At 46.7% G+C, this 14710-nt stretch overlaps 1 protein-coding gene across 1 annotated transcript in view; it reads left to right on the forward strand.

Annotated features, from left to right (window-relative positions):
• The first annotated feature begins 7497 nt into the window (after positions 1-7497).
• The window catches only part of LOC137341794 (SE-cephalotoxin-like), a 35190-nt gene continuing 27977 nt past the window's right edge, over positions 7498-14710 (forward strand). Inside the window, exon 1 of the mRNA XM_068005296.1 lies at positions 7498-7546. Coding sequence (XP_067861397.1) covers positions 7498-7546 — 49 coding nt within the window. The remainder of the gene's footprint in view (positions 7547-14710) is intronic.

Genomic DNA, 14710 nt, shown 5'->3' on the forward strand with positions numbered 1-14710 from the left:
CAACCCAATCTTTCTTTCCCTCTCTTTATTTTGTTTACTGTACCTGATTTGATATTGAATTCACTATTCTAACTTACACTTCCTGGCTCAGACTCTGCGCTGCTCATTAACGATTCTTCAATCTGATTGGCTAAGGAGATGCACAGCTGCTTGCCCTGTTCACACAGGTCCCAGATGCCCTGTAGAGGGCACCACGCTTTGGATGTTTGGCTGACAGTAACTTGCCGTTCGTTCATCGCACACAGCCCAATATAAAGAATTAACCCTTTCTTTACAGTGGTCTTGCATCCCACAAAAAGCTCAGTGAGTTGTATTGAAAAAAAAAGAAAGGATTTGCATTTATATAGCACCTATCATGTCCTCAGGATGTCCCAAATACTTCATAGCCAATGAATTACTTTTTGAAGTGTAGTCACTGCTGTTATGTAGATAATTTGCACACAGCAAGGTCCCACAAACAGCAGTGAGATAACTGACCGATTCATCTGTTTTTTGCTGGTGTTGGTTGGACGGGACACTTGGAGAACTTTTCTGCTCTTCTAATAGTGCTATGGGATCTTTTACATCCCATCTGAAAGACAGTAGATGACTCAGTAGTGCACTGGAGGTAAGAGTGGTGCCATTGAATCCAGGCTGACACTGAATCAATGAATAACTGAGCTGTATAAATACCTGAGCTTACACATAGAGTAAAGATTCTTTGTATGTGTTCAGTAGGTGTGGGTGTTGAATTGGAAGTGGAATAGCCTGCAGATGATAGGGCGTGTCTAACAGATCAGCCACTCATTCAACATGAACAGATGTTAAACATCTTGCAAACAGAATCAAAAAGTGCTAGTCTTTATCTCAAAAGCCCCTACAATGCAAACTACATTTTATATTTACAAGTTTTTTTTCAAAAAATATACTTTATTCATAAAATTTGCAGCAATACATACAATACAGTTGTCATATCACATTCCAAACGTACACAATACAGATTATGCAATTTTCAGGTTACATCAAGTGCAGTTCAATGAACACATTGGACATAGTTACAGTTCATGACACTCTCGGGTGCCTCATTGCATTACACTCAATACAGATTATTGATAACAGGTACATTACAGATTCTTTACAGGTTCATTACAGATTCATTACAGTTACATGACATCAATTAGAATTTTACATTCTGCCCGAGGGGGTTTTTCCCTGATTGCAGCCCCTCGGTCTACAATGGCGGGAAGGCTCTAAACGGTTGCCTTTCCCCACGGAGCCTTTGTGGCGGCTGCACCATCCTCAGTGCGTCCCTGAGCACGTAGTCCAGGACCTTGGAATGTGCCAGTCTGCAACACTCGGTCGAGGACAGCTCCTTGCACTGGAAGACCAGCAAGTTTCGGGCAGACCAAAGGGCGTCTTTCACCGAGTTGATGGTCTTCCAGCAGCAGTTGATGTCTGTTTCGGTGTGCGTCCCCGGGAACAGCCCGTAGAGCACAGAATCCTGTGTTATGGAACTGCTCGGGACGAACCTGGACAGATACCATTGCATCTCTCTCCAGACCTTCTTTGCAAAGGCACGTTCCAGAAGGAGGTGGCTGACAGTCTCGTCTCCAATGCAGCCTCCTCTGGGACAGCGCGCGGTGGCGCTGAGAGCCCGGGAGTGCATGAAGGATCTGACGGGAAGGGCCCTTCTCACCACCAGCCAAGCTAGGTCTTGGTGCTTGTTTGAAAGCTCTGGCGATGAGGCGTTCTGCCAAATGACATTGACAGTCTGCTCTGGGAACCAACCGACAGGATCGTTGATCCCACAGTCCCAGTTTCTGCTTAACCCTGGAAATACGCTCCTCCCAGTTTTTGGTGCACGCCCTGGCCCCCCCGAACCAGATCCCCAGCACCTTCAGGTAATCCGACCTGACGGTGAAGGGGACAAAGGATCGGTCGGTCCAGTTCCTAAAGAACATGGCCTCGTTCTTGCTACGATTTACCCTGGCCCCCGAGGCCAGTTCGAACTGGTCGCAGATGCTCATCAATCTGCGGGCCGACAGCTGATCCGAGCAAAAGACGGCGACGTTGTCCATGTACAGGGAGGCCTTGACCTGAGTACCTCCGCTGCCTGGGATCGTCACCCCTCTTATTCCCGCATCCCTCCTGATGGACTCAGCAAAGGGCTCGATGCAACACACGAACAAGACGGAGGAGAGAGGACAGCCCTGCCTGACTCCAGATTTGATCGGAAAGCTTTCTGATTCCCACCCGTTGATTGAAACTGCGCTACTGATGTCTGTGCAGAGCAGTTGGATCCAATTGCGGATTCGCTCCCCAAACCCCATTTTGGAGAGCACGTCCATCATGTACGTGTGGGATATTCTGTCAAAGGCCTTCTCCTGGTCCAGGCTGATCAGGCAGGTGTTCACCCCCCTGTCCTGTACGTAGGCGATCGTATCCCTGAGTAGCGCCAGGCTATCAGAGATCTTCCTGCCGGGTACGGTGCAGGTCTGATCGGGGTGGATCACCACCTCCAGGGCTGACTTGACCCGATTGGCGATGACCTTGGACAGAATTTTGTAGTCCACGTTAAGTAGTGAGATGGATCGCCAATTTTTGATTTCTTCCCTCTCCCCCTTCCGTTTGTAGATGAGGGTGATGATGCCTTTCCTCATGGAGTCTGACATGCTGCCTGCCAGGAGCATACCCCCGTACACTTCCAGCAGGTCTGGGCCTATCCAGTCCCACAGAGCCGAGTACAACTCCACCGGTAAGCCGTCGCTTCCGGGAGTCTTACTCTTCTCGAAGGAACGGACGGCCTTTGTCAGTTCGTCCAGAGTTAGCGGGTGATCCAGACTCTCCCGCTTGCTGTCGTCTAGAACCTCCGTGATAGATGACAAGAAGGACTGGGAGGCCTCGCTGTCTGTGGGCTTCGCGTCGTACAGTCCGGCATAAAAGGATTTGCAGATCCTCAGTATGTCGGGCTGCGAGGACGTGACCGAGCCATCCTCTTCCTTCAGGCTGCTGATCACAGAGCTCTCTCTGTGCACCTTTTGGAAAAAGAAGAAGCGCGAGCAAGTCTCGTCCTGCTCCACGGAGCGGACTCTGGACCGGAAGATGATCTTGGAGGCCTCGGAGGCAAAGAGCGAGGCTTACTGGTCCTTTACCTCTCTGAGTTCCTCCCTGACATCGATCCCCATCGACTGAAGCAGGAGAAGATTCTGCATGCTTTTCTGGAGTCGGGACGTTTCCCTCTGCCTCTCTCTCGCCTTCTGAACACCTTTGAGGATGAAGAACCTCTTGATGTTCGCCTTGATGGCTTCCCACCAGTGCACTGGGGAATCAAAGAGGGGCTTTACGGTTCTCCAACCTTTGTAATCCCTCGTCAGTTCCGGGGTCAACGATTTCACGTTCAGCTTCCATGTCCCCCTGCCCACTCTCTGATCGTCCTGTAGGTGACAGTCGGCCAGGAGGAGGCAGTGGTCATTTTATATTTACAAGTACAAGACTATATAATGTTTCCATTCGATGGAACAGGGACAGGTTTCAGCCCCTCGAGCCTGTTCTGCCATTCAGTTAGATCAAGGCTGATCTCTACCTTAACTCCATTGACCTGCCATTATTCTGTATCTCTCGATACCCTGACCCGACAAAAATCTATCGATCTCAGTCTTGAAAATCTCATTCCTACCAACATCCATTTAGGGGACGAGAGTTCCAGATTTCCACTACCCTTTGTGTGAAAAAATGGCTTCCTGATTTCACTTCTAAATGGCCCAGCTCTAATTTTAAGATTATTCCCCATGGTCTGGATTCCCCCACCAGAGGAAATAGTTTCTCTGTATGTACCCTATCGGATCCCTTTATCATTTTAAATAACAACAACTATTTGCATTTATATAGCGCCTTTAACGTAGTAAAACGTCTCAAGGCGCTTCACAGGAACGTTATCAAGAAAAGTTTTACACCAAAGTACTACTTGAAGTATTAGGACAGGTGACCAAAAACTTGGTCAAAGAAGTAGATTTTAAGGAGCGTCTTAAAGGTGGAGAGAGAGGTAAAGAGGCAGAGACGTTTAGGGAGGGAATTCCAGAGTTTAAGGCTGAAGGCACGGCCGCCAATGATGGAGCGATTAAAATCAGGGATGCGTAAGAGGCAAGAATTGGAGCAGCGCAGACATCTTGGAGGGTTGTAGGGCTGGAGGAGGTTACAGAGATAGGGAGGGGCAAGACTATGGAGGGATTTGAAAACAAAGATGAGAATTTTTAAATCGAGCCGTTCCTGGACCGGGAGCCAATGTAGGTCAGCGAGCACAGGGGGTGATGGGAGAATGGGACTTGGTGCGAGTTAGGATACGGGCAGCAGAGTTTTGGATGAGCCCAAGTTTATGGAGGGTGGAAGGTGGGAGGCCGGCCAGGAGACCATTGGAATAGTCGAGTCTGGAGGAAACAAAGGCATGGATGAGGGCTTCAGCAGCAGATGAGCTGAGGCAGGGGCGGAGACAGGCGATGTTATGGAGGTGGAAGTAGGCGGTCTTGGTGATGGAGCAGATATGTGGTCGGAAGCTCATCTTGGGTCAAATAGGACGCCAGGGTTGCGAACGGTCTGGTTCAGCCTCAGACAGTGGTCAAGGAGAGGGATGGAGTCGGTGGCCAGGGAACGGAGTTTGCAGCGGGGACCAAAGATAATGGCTTCGGTCTTCCCAATATTTAGTTGGAGGAAATTTTTGCTAATCCAGTACTGGATGTCGAATAAGCAATGTGACAAATGAGAGACAGTGGAGGGGTCGAGGGAGGTGGTTGTGAGGTAGACCTGGGTGTCGTCAGTGTACACGTGAAATCTGACGTCGTGTTTTCAGATGATGTTGCCAAGGGGCAGCACGTAGATGAGAAATAGGAGGGGGCCAAGGATAGAAGACCCTTGGGGGACTCCAGAGGTAACGGTGCGGGAGTGGGAAAAGAATAAATTGCAGGTGATTCGCTGACCACAACTGGATAGATAAGAATGGAACCAGGCAAGCGCAGTCCCACCCAGCCGGTCGATTAGATCACTCCTAAACTCAAGGGAACAAAAACCAAGTCTATGCAACCTGGCCTCATAATTTAACCCTTAAAGCCCTGGTATCATTCTGGTGAATCTGTGCTGTACCCCCTCCACGGCTAGTATATTTTTCCTGAGGTGCCGTGCCCAGAACTAAACATAGTATTCCAGATAGAGCCTGATCAAGGCTTTGTACAACTTAGCATCACTTCCTCCCCTTTTTATTCCAGCCTCTTAAAATAAAGGACAACATTCCATTCACCTTTTTAATTGCATTTGTACCTCTGCACTAGCTTTTAGTGATTTATGTACATGGACACCTAAATTCATTTGCTCCTCCACAGCTTCTAGTCTCTCACTATTAAGAAAATATTCCAATTTGTCCTTCTCGGATTTAAATTATCTGGTATTGTTTGTAAACTTGACCAGGTTGCATTGAGGTTCTGAATTATTAATCTGATAATTAACCGATCCCTGGGCAATCCCCTCAGTACCTGACCTGGGAGTGTTTGATGGGACAATGTAGAGGGATCTTGACCTTGTAACTAATCCCTGTTAAGCCTGACCTGGGAGTACTCAACAGGACGCTGTGGAGGGAACTTTACTCTGCAGCTGATATGTTCTACACCTGGCTTGACAGCCCCTCAAGCTGACACTGAGTATAGATCGTGGGTAAGTGTTCCCATTTGCCCAGTATTCACAATCCTTACCTTGAACTGTGTTAAATCCAGCCCTCTTTCATGCATTTCAGAGCCTGCGTCTCTCATCTGGATTGTAATACAGCTTTAACCCTTAGACTGCCGGCAACTCTAGGAATCTTCAGGATCCCAGGGCTGGCCATTTGTTAACGTTTTGGGATCACACTCCGTGACATTAAAACAGTCCCCATTAATACAGTAAAAGCCTTACTGAGATGAAGAGTGAAATACTTTATTAAAAGTTAATTGTTTTTCAGCAGATGAACAGGTTAAGGTGAGGCAAACAACTCAAGTAGTAAAGACAATGAATTTCTAGAAAGTATCGGGACAGTTTTCTAGAATATGTTTTAGAACCAACAGGGGAACAGGCTGTATCAGGTTTAGTGATGAGTAACGAACCAACAATTCAATAGCAAGGGCACATCTTTCAAATAATGACCATAAAATGATTAAATTTGATATTAGGTTTGACAGGGAGAAGGGAGAGTCACAAACCAAAGTTTTAAATTTAAATAAGTCAAACTTCGAAGGGTTGAGAAATGAATTGATCGCAGTAAACTGGGCTGAGCTGTTAATGGGTAAACCTACAGACAAACATTGGGAAGTATTCAAAGGAATATTTGGTATGATACAAAACCAGTACATAACCCTAAAAAGAAAAGACTCCACTTGTGTAGTTAAGCAACATGGTCAACAAATGAGGTCAGAGACAGTATCAAGCTAATAGAAAAGGTTTACACAAATGCAAGGAAGAGTGGAAATCCAGCAGACTAGGAGAGCTATAAAAAGCAACAAAGGGATACAAGGAAAGTAATGAGATATACCAAATGACAACATTGAGTGTGACCCATCACCAATGCTTATTCCACCTCAGAAAGTAGCTGCTACAACTCCTCAGAAAACGCCAGGTGGTTCGCGTCTTGCCATGAGTAATGAACCAACCACCTTCCAGGATGCTGTCCGTGCTCCTTTGAACTCTCTCCAGGACGGTCTTCCAACAAAGTTGTGAAACCCAACAGTGTTGAAACCGAACCTGAGAAGTTGCTGTCTACTGCTTCAGTCATTAGTCCCAGCTCACCCATTGTCAAACCTACTTGAAGACATCTTCAAAGGTCAAGGAAACCTTTAATCGTTAGGAAATCTGGAACGCTCCCCCAAAAGGCTGTGGATGCTGGGGGTCAATTGAAATTTCCAAGACTGAGATCGATAGATTTTTGTTGGGTAAGGGTATCAAGGGATATGGAGCAAAGGTGGGTTAAATGGAGCTGAGGTACAGATCAGCCGTGATATAATAGAATAGTGGAATAGGCTCGAGGGGCTGAGTGACCTACTTTTGTTCCTATGCTTTTTGAAGGTAGCATCTTGAAACCAATCCTAAGAGTGGTCTATAATGTAAGGTTGAATATTAACACATTTCTGAAAACAATTTCTCCACTGAGCTCGATTCCTGAGACACAATATGGACCAAAGTCAAAGGCAAAATGAAAAGGACAGGATTCACATCAAATACATCACCACCATCCTGTTTATAGGTAACTGAAACTGCACATAGCGCAATGGTGCATCCTGTCTGGCTCTGTCCTATTATTGTCTTAGTAACACTTTGAATGTCCTCAGTCACTGGGGCACTGTGACCTAGTGCCCAGTGCAATTGCTTCTGTTTGGCTTTGCATCCCCTTGTTGGTAAATGGTTATCTGGTGACTTAGAGGAAATGGGCAGGGCTGGGCTGGGCCCAGCCCGGTTCTGGGTTTGATGGGATGAAGCCAGTTCGTTGGATGTCCTGTAACAAGTGGCATGGCGACATTATTCTGCATTTTCCTACAGCTGCTGATTCCATTTGCAGGTACGGGACCCACCGATAAAACTTTAATCAAAGTTTGAAAAGTCAAAGCCAAAGGAGCAATAAAAAGGCACGTGAGTAATACAAGGATAGTCATGGTAGGATTCCTGAGAGCAGAAGGAAACCAGCTCATAGTAGGGAGTGAGGGAACGGCAGTGATATCAAAGAATTATTTTGCCTCAGGGTTCATCGGGGAGGTGGATATTGAAATTGTAGACCCACCAGAGTTGTGTGTAGAACAGTGAGTGGAGGTTATTATTCAAACAGAGGTGATACTAAAGAAGTTACTGAAACTGAGGAGAATTAAGGTCACAGGGACCTGGTGGTTTAAATACAAGGACCCTGAGGAAAGCTGGAGAAGAAACAGCGGAGGGTCTCAGTATCATTTTCCAAAGTCCTGCGGGAAGGAAAAATTGCGCCAAAGGTCTGGAGGAGTGGGATGTCATTCTTCAAATAAGGAGACCGGCATAAGTCACAAAAATGAGGCTACTTCAGTTGTTTGTAAACTACAATCCATAAAAGGGGTGAACTTATTAAACACTTGGAGAAACAGAAGTTAAACTAGGTTAGTAAGCAGGGATTTCTACAAGGCAGGTCATCATTGACCTGCCTTGTAAAATTCAGCGATTAAATAAGAGAGAACAGATAAAGGAAATGGAACTAATGTGATTTTTATGGAATTTCAAAAGGTAATTTTTGAATCTGCGGAATGTGATAAGTGGTGTCCCCAGTGAAATCTGGAAGCAGATTCAACAGGATATTGGATGTATACTTCGATGGGGAAAACTTGCAGTGCTATGGGGAAAGAGCAGGGGCTGTGGGACTAATGTATAGCTCCATCAAAGAGGTGGCAAGGGCATGATAGGGTGACTGGCCTCTTTCTGTGCTGTATGATTCTGTTTGATAAGATAGCACCGCAAAGGCAATGGCACGTGGAATTAAAGGGAATTGGGCCACAATGACAGAGAGATAGTTGGAGGGCAGAAAACGGAGGATAGGGCAGGTAAAGGGCAGTTAGTCAGACTGAAACGACGTGGTGAGTGATGTCATATGGGAACCTGTGTTAGGGCCCCTCTGATGTACAATAAATATAAATGATCTCGACTTAAGAAATTCAGGGAACATCATTGAAATTTACCGATGACACCAAATCTGGTGAGGGAGGGGAGGGGTTTGCCAAATTCTGACGAGGATTGTGAAGGGACATAGACAGGCTGGCAGGATGGGCAAATCGATGGCAGATGCAGTTCACTGTGTGAACGTAAAAATAATGAAAGGAAGGGCACCTTAAACAGTAATATTTTATGATGTGGAGATGCCGGTGATGGACTGGGGTTGACAATTGTAAACAATTTTACAACACCAAGTTATAGTCCAGCAATTTTATTTTAAATTCACAAGCTTTCGGAGGCTTCCTCCTTCCTCAGGTAAATGTTAGTAATATTTTAAGTGGGGTAGAGGAGCCACGGGATCTTGGTGTGCAGATACAAGGGACATTAAAGGTGGTGGAACAAGTGCATAAGACGTTATAAATGGCAAACAGAATTCCTGATTTTTGTATCTAGAGGCAGAGAATACAAAAAGAAGGAGGTAATGTTGTCCTTGTACAATGCCTTAGTTATGCCTCAGTTGGAATATTGTTTACAGTTTTGGGTACCCCACCATAGGAAGATATAAAAGTAATAGGGAAGGTGCAGCTTAGATGTTACCAGGGCTTAGGGGTTAGAGTTATTCAATGAATTGAGAAGTAAGGCATTTTTTCCACTAGAACTGAGAAAGTTGAGAAACACAAACCAGAAAATGCTGGAAGCACTCAGCACCTGTGGAGAGAATGGACAAGTTTGGCATGTGTAAAACTCTTCATTAGAACTGGAAAACATTACAGATAAACAGCATTTAAAAAGGAACAGGACAAGAAGAGGCAGGAGAAAAGCACACACAGGAAAGGAAATAGAAAGTTGCCAGCCTTGGCTCAGTGGTACAACTCCAACGGCCCCGGTACCCGGTAGAAAGAAAAAACAGGTAAACACCAAAGGTGCAGACCGTCCTGCCAGCACAGTCTTCCAACTGGGGGGGGGGGGGGGGGGGACACCAAGCCGCTCCCATCCCTGAAAACACACCCAGCCCACACCGTCAGCACCTATTGCCAGAGAGAAAATAGGAGCTGTAGTTAAGGTCTGAAGTTGTTAAAGTCAATATTAAGGCCAGAGCTGAAAAGTGCCGAGTAAAAAGATGAGGCGCTGTTCCTCGTGTTGGTGTTGAGTTTCATTGGATCAGTGGAGAAGGCCAAGGTCAGAGGGGACAGAGGGGTTGTAGGACCTTAACTATAGTTCCCATCTGTAATCTTTTCAGTTCTGATAAGAGTTCGCACGCTCAACTTATTCGTTCTCTCCACGGATGTTGACTGAGCCGCTGAGTGTTTTCAGCATTTTCTGTTTCTATTGCACCTGCAGTATTTTGCCCTTTGGGAAAGTTGAGGGTTAATGAGCGGGGACAAATTTAAGATAATCGCAAAAAGAATTAAAGGGAAGGTTAGAATTTCTTTTAAAAAAACACGCCTCGATTTTAATCCTGCCCTCACCTGGTTTCCGCTGTGGGGGGGGTGCAGTTAAAATGGAGCAGGCGACTTACCCACTCCTTGTCCCAATCTGGCCAACTGCAATTTTGCACCTATCCCTTCACCAGATCACGATTACCTCTGGAAAATGCTTTTGGTAGAAGTTATGCAGAGGAAGGGTTGCAGTACCCAATATTGTGCTGAGAAAAAGATATGATAAAAGACTGACTTGGATGCTTGAATGACTTGACCAGGTTAATATTTAATTTCCTGAGTCTTGATTGGAGGGGACAAATGTATTCAAGACTAAATTGATGAATGATAAGGGATGGTTGCTGCCCCACTGACGTATTGTCTGGAATATACCCATCACATTAGCCTGATTCTGTTGGATTCTTCTCCGTGTTAATCCCTCCCCCCCCTCTCTGCCCCCGTTTTATAATCAGCTCATCCTTTCTCTCGGGTATGTGCATCTACTCCCGAAGGAACCACATTTGTTCCACCGACTTCTGTCACATGTTCAGCAAACGCTTTCCGAACCTGGGACCCATCAAGTTGATGTTTGAAGCAACGTGCCTGCCTGACCGAGTCACCCTGTAAAAATGACTCCCCGTTCTTTGATGGAAGCTGCATCCATCGGCGGTTAACGTCTCCGCTGAGAACTGCACTGATGAAGCTGAGTTCAGGGGGTTGAGTCAACACCTAGCACAGTGGTCCGAGATGGACAGGACCATTCCCGTGCCGACACGCATGGCAGGGAAAGTACTCGGGCGAGTACAAATACAAAGTGCAGCTGGCCTCCTTGAGCAGGGTGGTGAACCGGTGTGACACTCTTTATTTAAAGGACAACTTTGGACCATCACGAGCTGCTTCAGTGACCAGGTCTCACAATGCTGGTGATGCTCTCCTATGGAGGAGATTGTCCATTAAAATACAAGAGGAAAAAAATATATCAAACTTCAACACACAACTATCCCGTGTCAGCCTTGGCTCTGTTGCAGCAATCTTGCCTCTGAGTCAGCAGGTTGTGGGTTCAAATCCCGTGTGTTTTTTTTTATTCGTTCACAGGATGTGGGCGTCGCTGGCGAGGCCGGCATTTATTGCCCATCCCTAATTGCCCTCGAGAAGGTGGTGGTGAGCCGCCTTCTTGAACCGCTGCAGTCCGTGTGGTGACGGTTCTCCCACAGTGCTGTTAGGAAGGGAGTTCCAGGATTTTGACCCAGCGACGATGAAGGAACGGCGATATATTTCCAAGTCGGGATGGTGTGTGACTTGGAGGGGAACGTGCAGGTGGTGTTGTTCCCATGCGCCTGCTGCTCTTGTCCTTCTAGGTGGGAGAGGTCGCGGGTTTGGGAGGTGCTGTTGAAGAAGCCTTGGCGAGTTGCTGCAGTGCATCCTGTGGATGGTACACACTGCAGCCACTGTGCACCGGTGGTGAAGGGAGTGAATGTTTAGGGTGGTGGATGGGGTGCCAATCAAGCGGGCTGCTATATCTTGGATGGTGTCGAGCTTCTTGAGTGTTGTTGGAGCTGCACTCATCCATGCAAGTGGAGAGCATTCCATCACACTCCTGACTTGTGCCTTGTAGATGGTGGAAAGGCTTTGGGGAGTCAGGAGGTGAGTCACTCGCTGCAGAATACCCAGCCTCTGACCTGCTCTTGTAGCCACAGTATTTATATGGCTGGTCCAGTTAAGTTTCTGGTCAATGGTGACCCCCAGGATGTTGATGGTGGGGGATTCGGCGATGGTAATGCCGTTGAATGTCAAGGGGAGGTGGTTAGACTCTCTCTTGTTGGAGATGGTCATTGCCTGGCACTTATCTGGCGCGAATGTTACTTGCCACTTATGAGCCCAAGCCTGGATGTTGTCCAGGTCTTGCTGCATGCGGGCTCGGACTGCTTCATTATCTGAGGGGTTGCGAATGGAACTGAACACTGTGCAGTCATCAGCGAACATCCCCATTTCTGACCTTATGATGGAGGGAAGGTCATTGATGAAGCAGCTGAAGATGGTTGGGCCTAGGACACTGCCCTGAGGAACTCCTGCAGCAATGCCCTGGGGCTGAGATGCTTGGCCTCCAACAACCACTACCATCTTCCTTTGTGCTAGGTATGACTCCAGCCACTGGAGAGTTTTCCCCCTGATTCCCATTGACTTCAATTTTACTAGGGCTCCTTGGTGCCACACTCGGTCAAATGCTGCCTTGATGTCAAGGGCAGTCACTTTCACCTCACCTCTGGAATTCAGCTCTTTTGTCCATGTTTGGACCAAGGCTGTAATGAGGTCTGGAGCTGAGTGGTCCTGGCGGAACCCAAACTGAGCATCGGTGAGCAGGTTATTGGTGAGTAAGTGCCGCTTGATAGCACTGTCGACGACACCTTCCATCACTTTGCTGATGATTGAGCGTAGACTGATGGGGCGGTAATTGGCCGGATTGGATTTGTCCTGCTTTTTGTGGACAGAACATACCTGGGCAATTTTCCACATTGTCGGGTAGATGCCAGTGTTGTAGCTGTACTGGAACAGCTTGGCTAGAGGCGCAGCTAGTTCTGGAGCACAAGTCTTCAGCACTACAGCTGTGATGTTGTCGGGGCCCATAGCCTTTGCTGTATCCAGTGCACTCAGCCGTTTCTTGATATCACGTGGAGTGAATTGAATTGGCCGAAGACTGGCTTCCGTGATGGTGGGGATATCGGGAGGAGGCTGAGATGGATCATCCACTCGGCACTTCTGGCTGAAGATGGTTGCAAACGCTTCAGCCTTGTCTTTTGCACTCACGTGCTGGACTCCGCCATCATTGAGAATGGGGATGTTTACAGAGCCTCCTCCTCATAATTTAACCCTTAAAGCCCTGGTATAATTCTGATGAATCTGTGCTGTACCCCCTCCACGGCCAATATATCTTTCCTGAGGTTTGGCGCCCAGAACTGGTGGAACAGGGTCCTGCCTCAAAGGCAGTGCAAATGTTTCCTGCAGGCTCATGAAATTCAGGCCCTACAATCTATTATATTTGCAATGTCCCAGACCTCTAAAAAGCAAATTGCAGCTAATTCTACCACGGCAGGCTGCATGACAGGTACGCTATTCACCAAGCTCCATGTTCTGATATGTGTTCCTGGAATGTGATCCTCTCTGCCAGGAGTGCAAAAGCAGAAAACGTGCCCTTAAATCATTACCCATGATTATAATCCCACTGCGGTTGGGGAGGGGCGATGACTCTCACCCATTGTGGCAGTTTTGCTTTCTTCTAAAATTGTGAAAACAGTACCAGAAAGTCTGGAAAAGAGCTGACTTGATCGACGGGTTTGTCACTGCAAGAAGTGATTGAAAGATTGAATTAATTAGAATCATAGAAGTTTACAACATGGAAACAGGCCCTTCGGCCCAACATGTCCATGTTGCCCAGTTTATACCACTAAGCTAGTCCCAATTGCCTGCACTTGGCCCATATCCCTCGATACCCATCTTACCCATGTAACTGTCCAAATGCTTTTTAAAAGACAAAATTGTACCCGCCTCTACTACTGCCTCTGGCAGCTCGTTCCAGACACTCACCACCCTTTGAGTGAAAAAATTGCCCATCTGGACCCTTTTGTATCTCTCCCCTCTCACCATAAATCTATGTCCCCTCGTTATAGACTCCCCTACCTTTGGGAAAAGATTTTGACTATCTACCTTATCTATGCCCCTCATTATTTTATAGACTTCTATAAGATCACCCCTCAACCTCCTACTCTCCAGGGAAAAAAGTCCCAGTCTGTCTAACCTCTCCCTATAAGTCAAACGATCAAGTCCCGGCAGCATCCTAGTAAATCTTTTCTGCACTCTTTCTAGTTTAATAATATCCTTTCTATAATAGGGTGCCCAGAATTATGCAGGTGTGGCAATTTGAGTCTTTTATCTATTTAGCCTCGAAGAGATTTTATTTTAATTCACGCAAAGAAGATTGGATTCACCTTACAAAAGGTTAACTCTGACAGGGATGACTTTTTTTTGACACAACAGATAAAGCCATTTAGAATGTTGATTGGTTCCCAGGTAGGATCCAAAAGGAGCATGCATCAAATGATGTCCTTTTTCATGTTACATCAGCTTTGGGACAGTGGGAAGTTATTGAGCACATTCCATTGCAGTTCTCACCAAAGTGGTGGAATGCTTTTCATTCATGTGCTAGGCAGGGGGCTTAGCTGAACCAGGTATACAAGATCCACCAGCTCCCACAGCGAGGAGATAGCTTTTCATTCAGGGTGTTAACTTTGACTGGCAGCTCGGTGGACCAATCCTCAATGTACAGTGTTGAGGGAGGGGCTAGAGGACTGTCTCTACTTGTCTTGCACTTTCTCAGAAGAGGGGAGAGAGAGAGAGAGAGAGAGCGAGGAGAGTGATCACTTTCACCAGTCAGTCTGAGACAATCAGAGAAACACAGAGGCTCCAGAATGCAGAGTGCCCTTATAATGCTTGGAACCTAAGTCAGTGGCAGTTAGCTTTGGAATAGCTGGTTAAAAAGCAAGTTTCCATCTCGAACAGCAATGGTGGTTTATTATTTTTCATGGTACGAGGAGTGACGGGAAATAGATGTATCTCACTAGGAAACAGTATTCTGTTCATTC

This window comes from Heptranchias perlo, chromosome 24 (genome assembly GCF_035084215.1).
Source record: "Heptranchias perlo isolate sHepPer1 chromosome 24, sHepPer1.hap1, whole genome shotgun sequence".
In the NCBI taxonomy this organism is placed as follows: Eukaryota; Metazoa; Chordata; class Chondrichthyes; order Hexanchiformes; family Hexanchidae; genus Heptranchias; species Heptranchias perlo.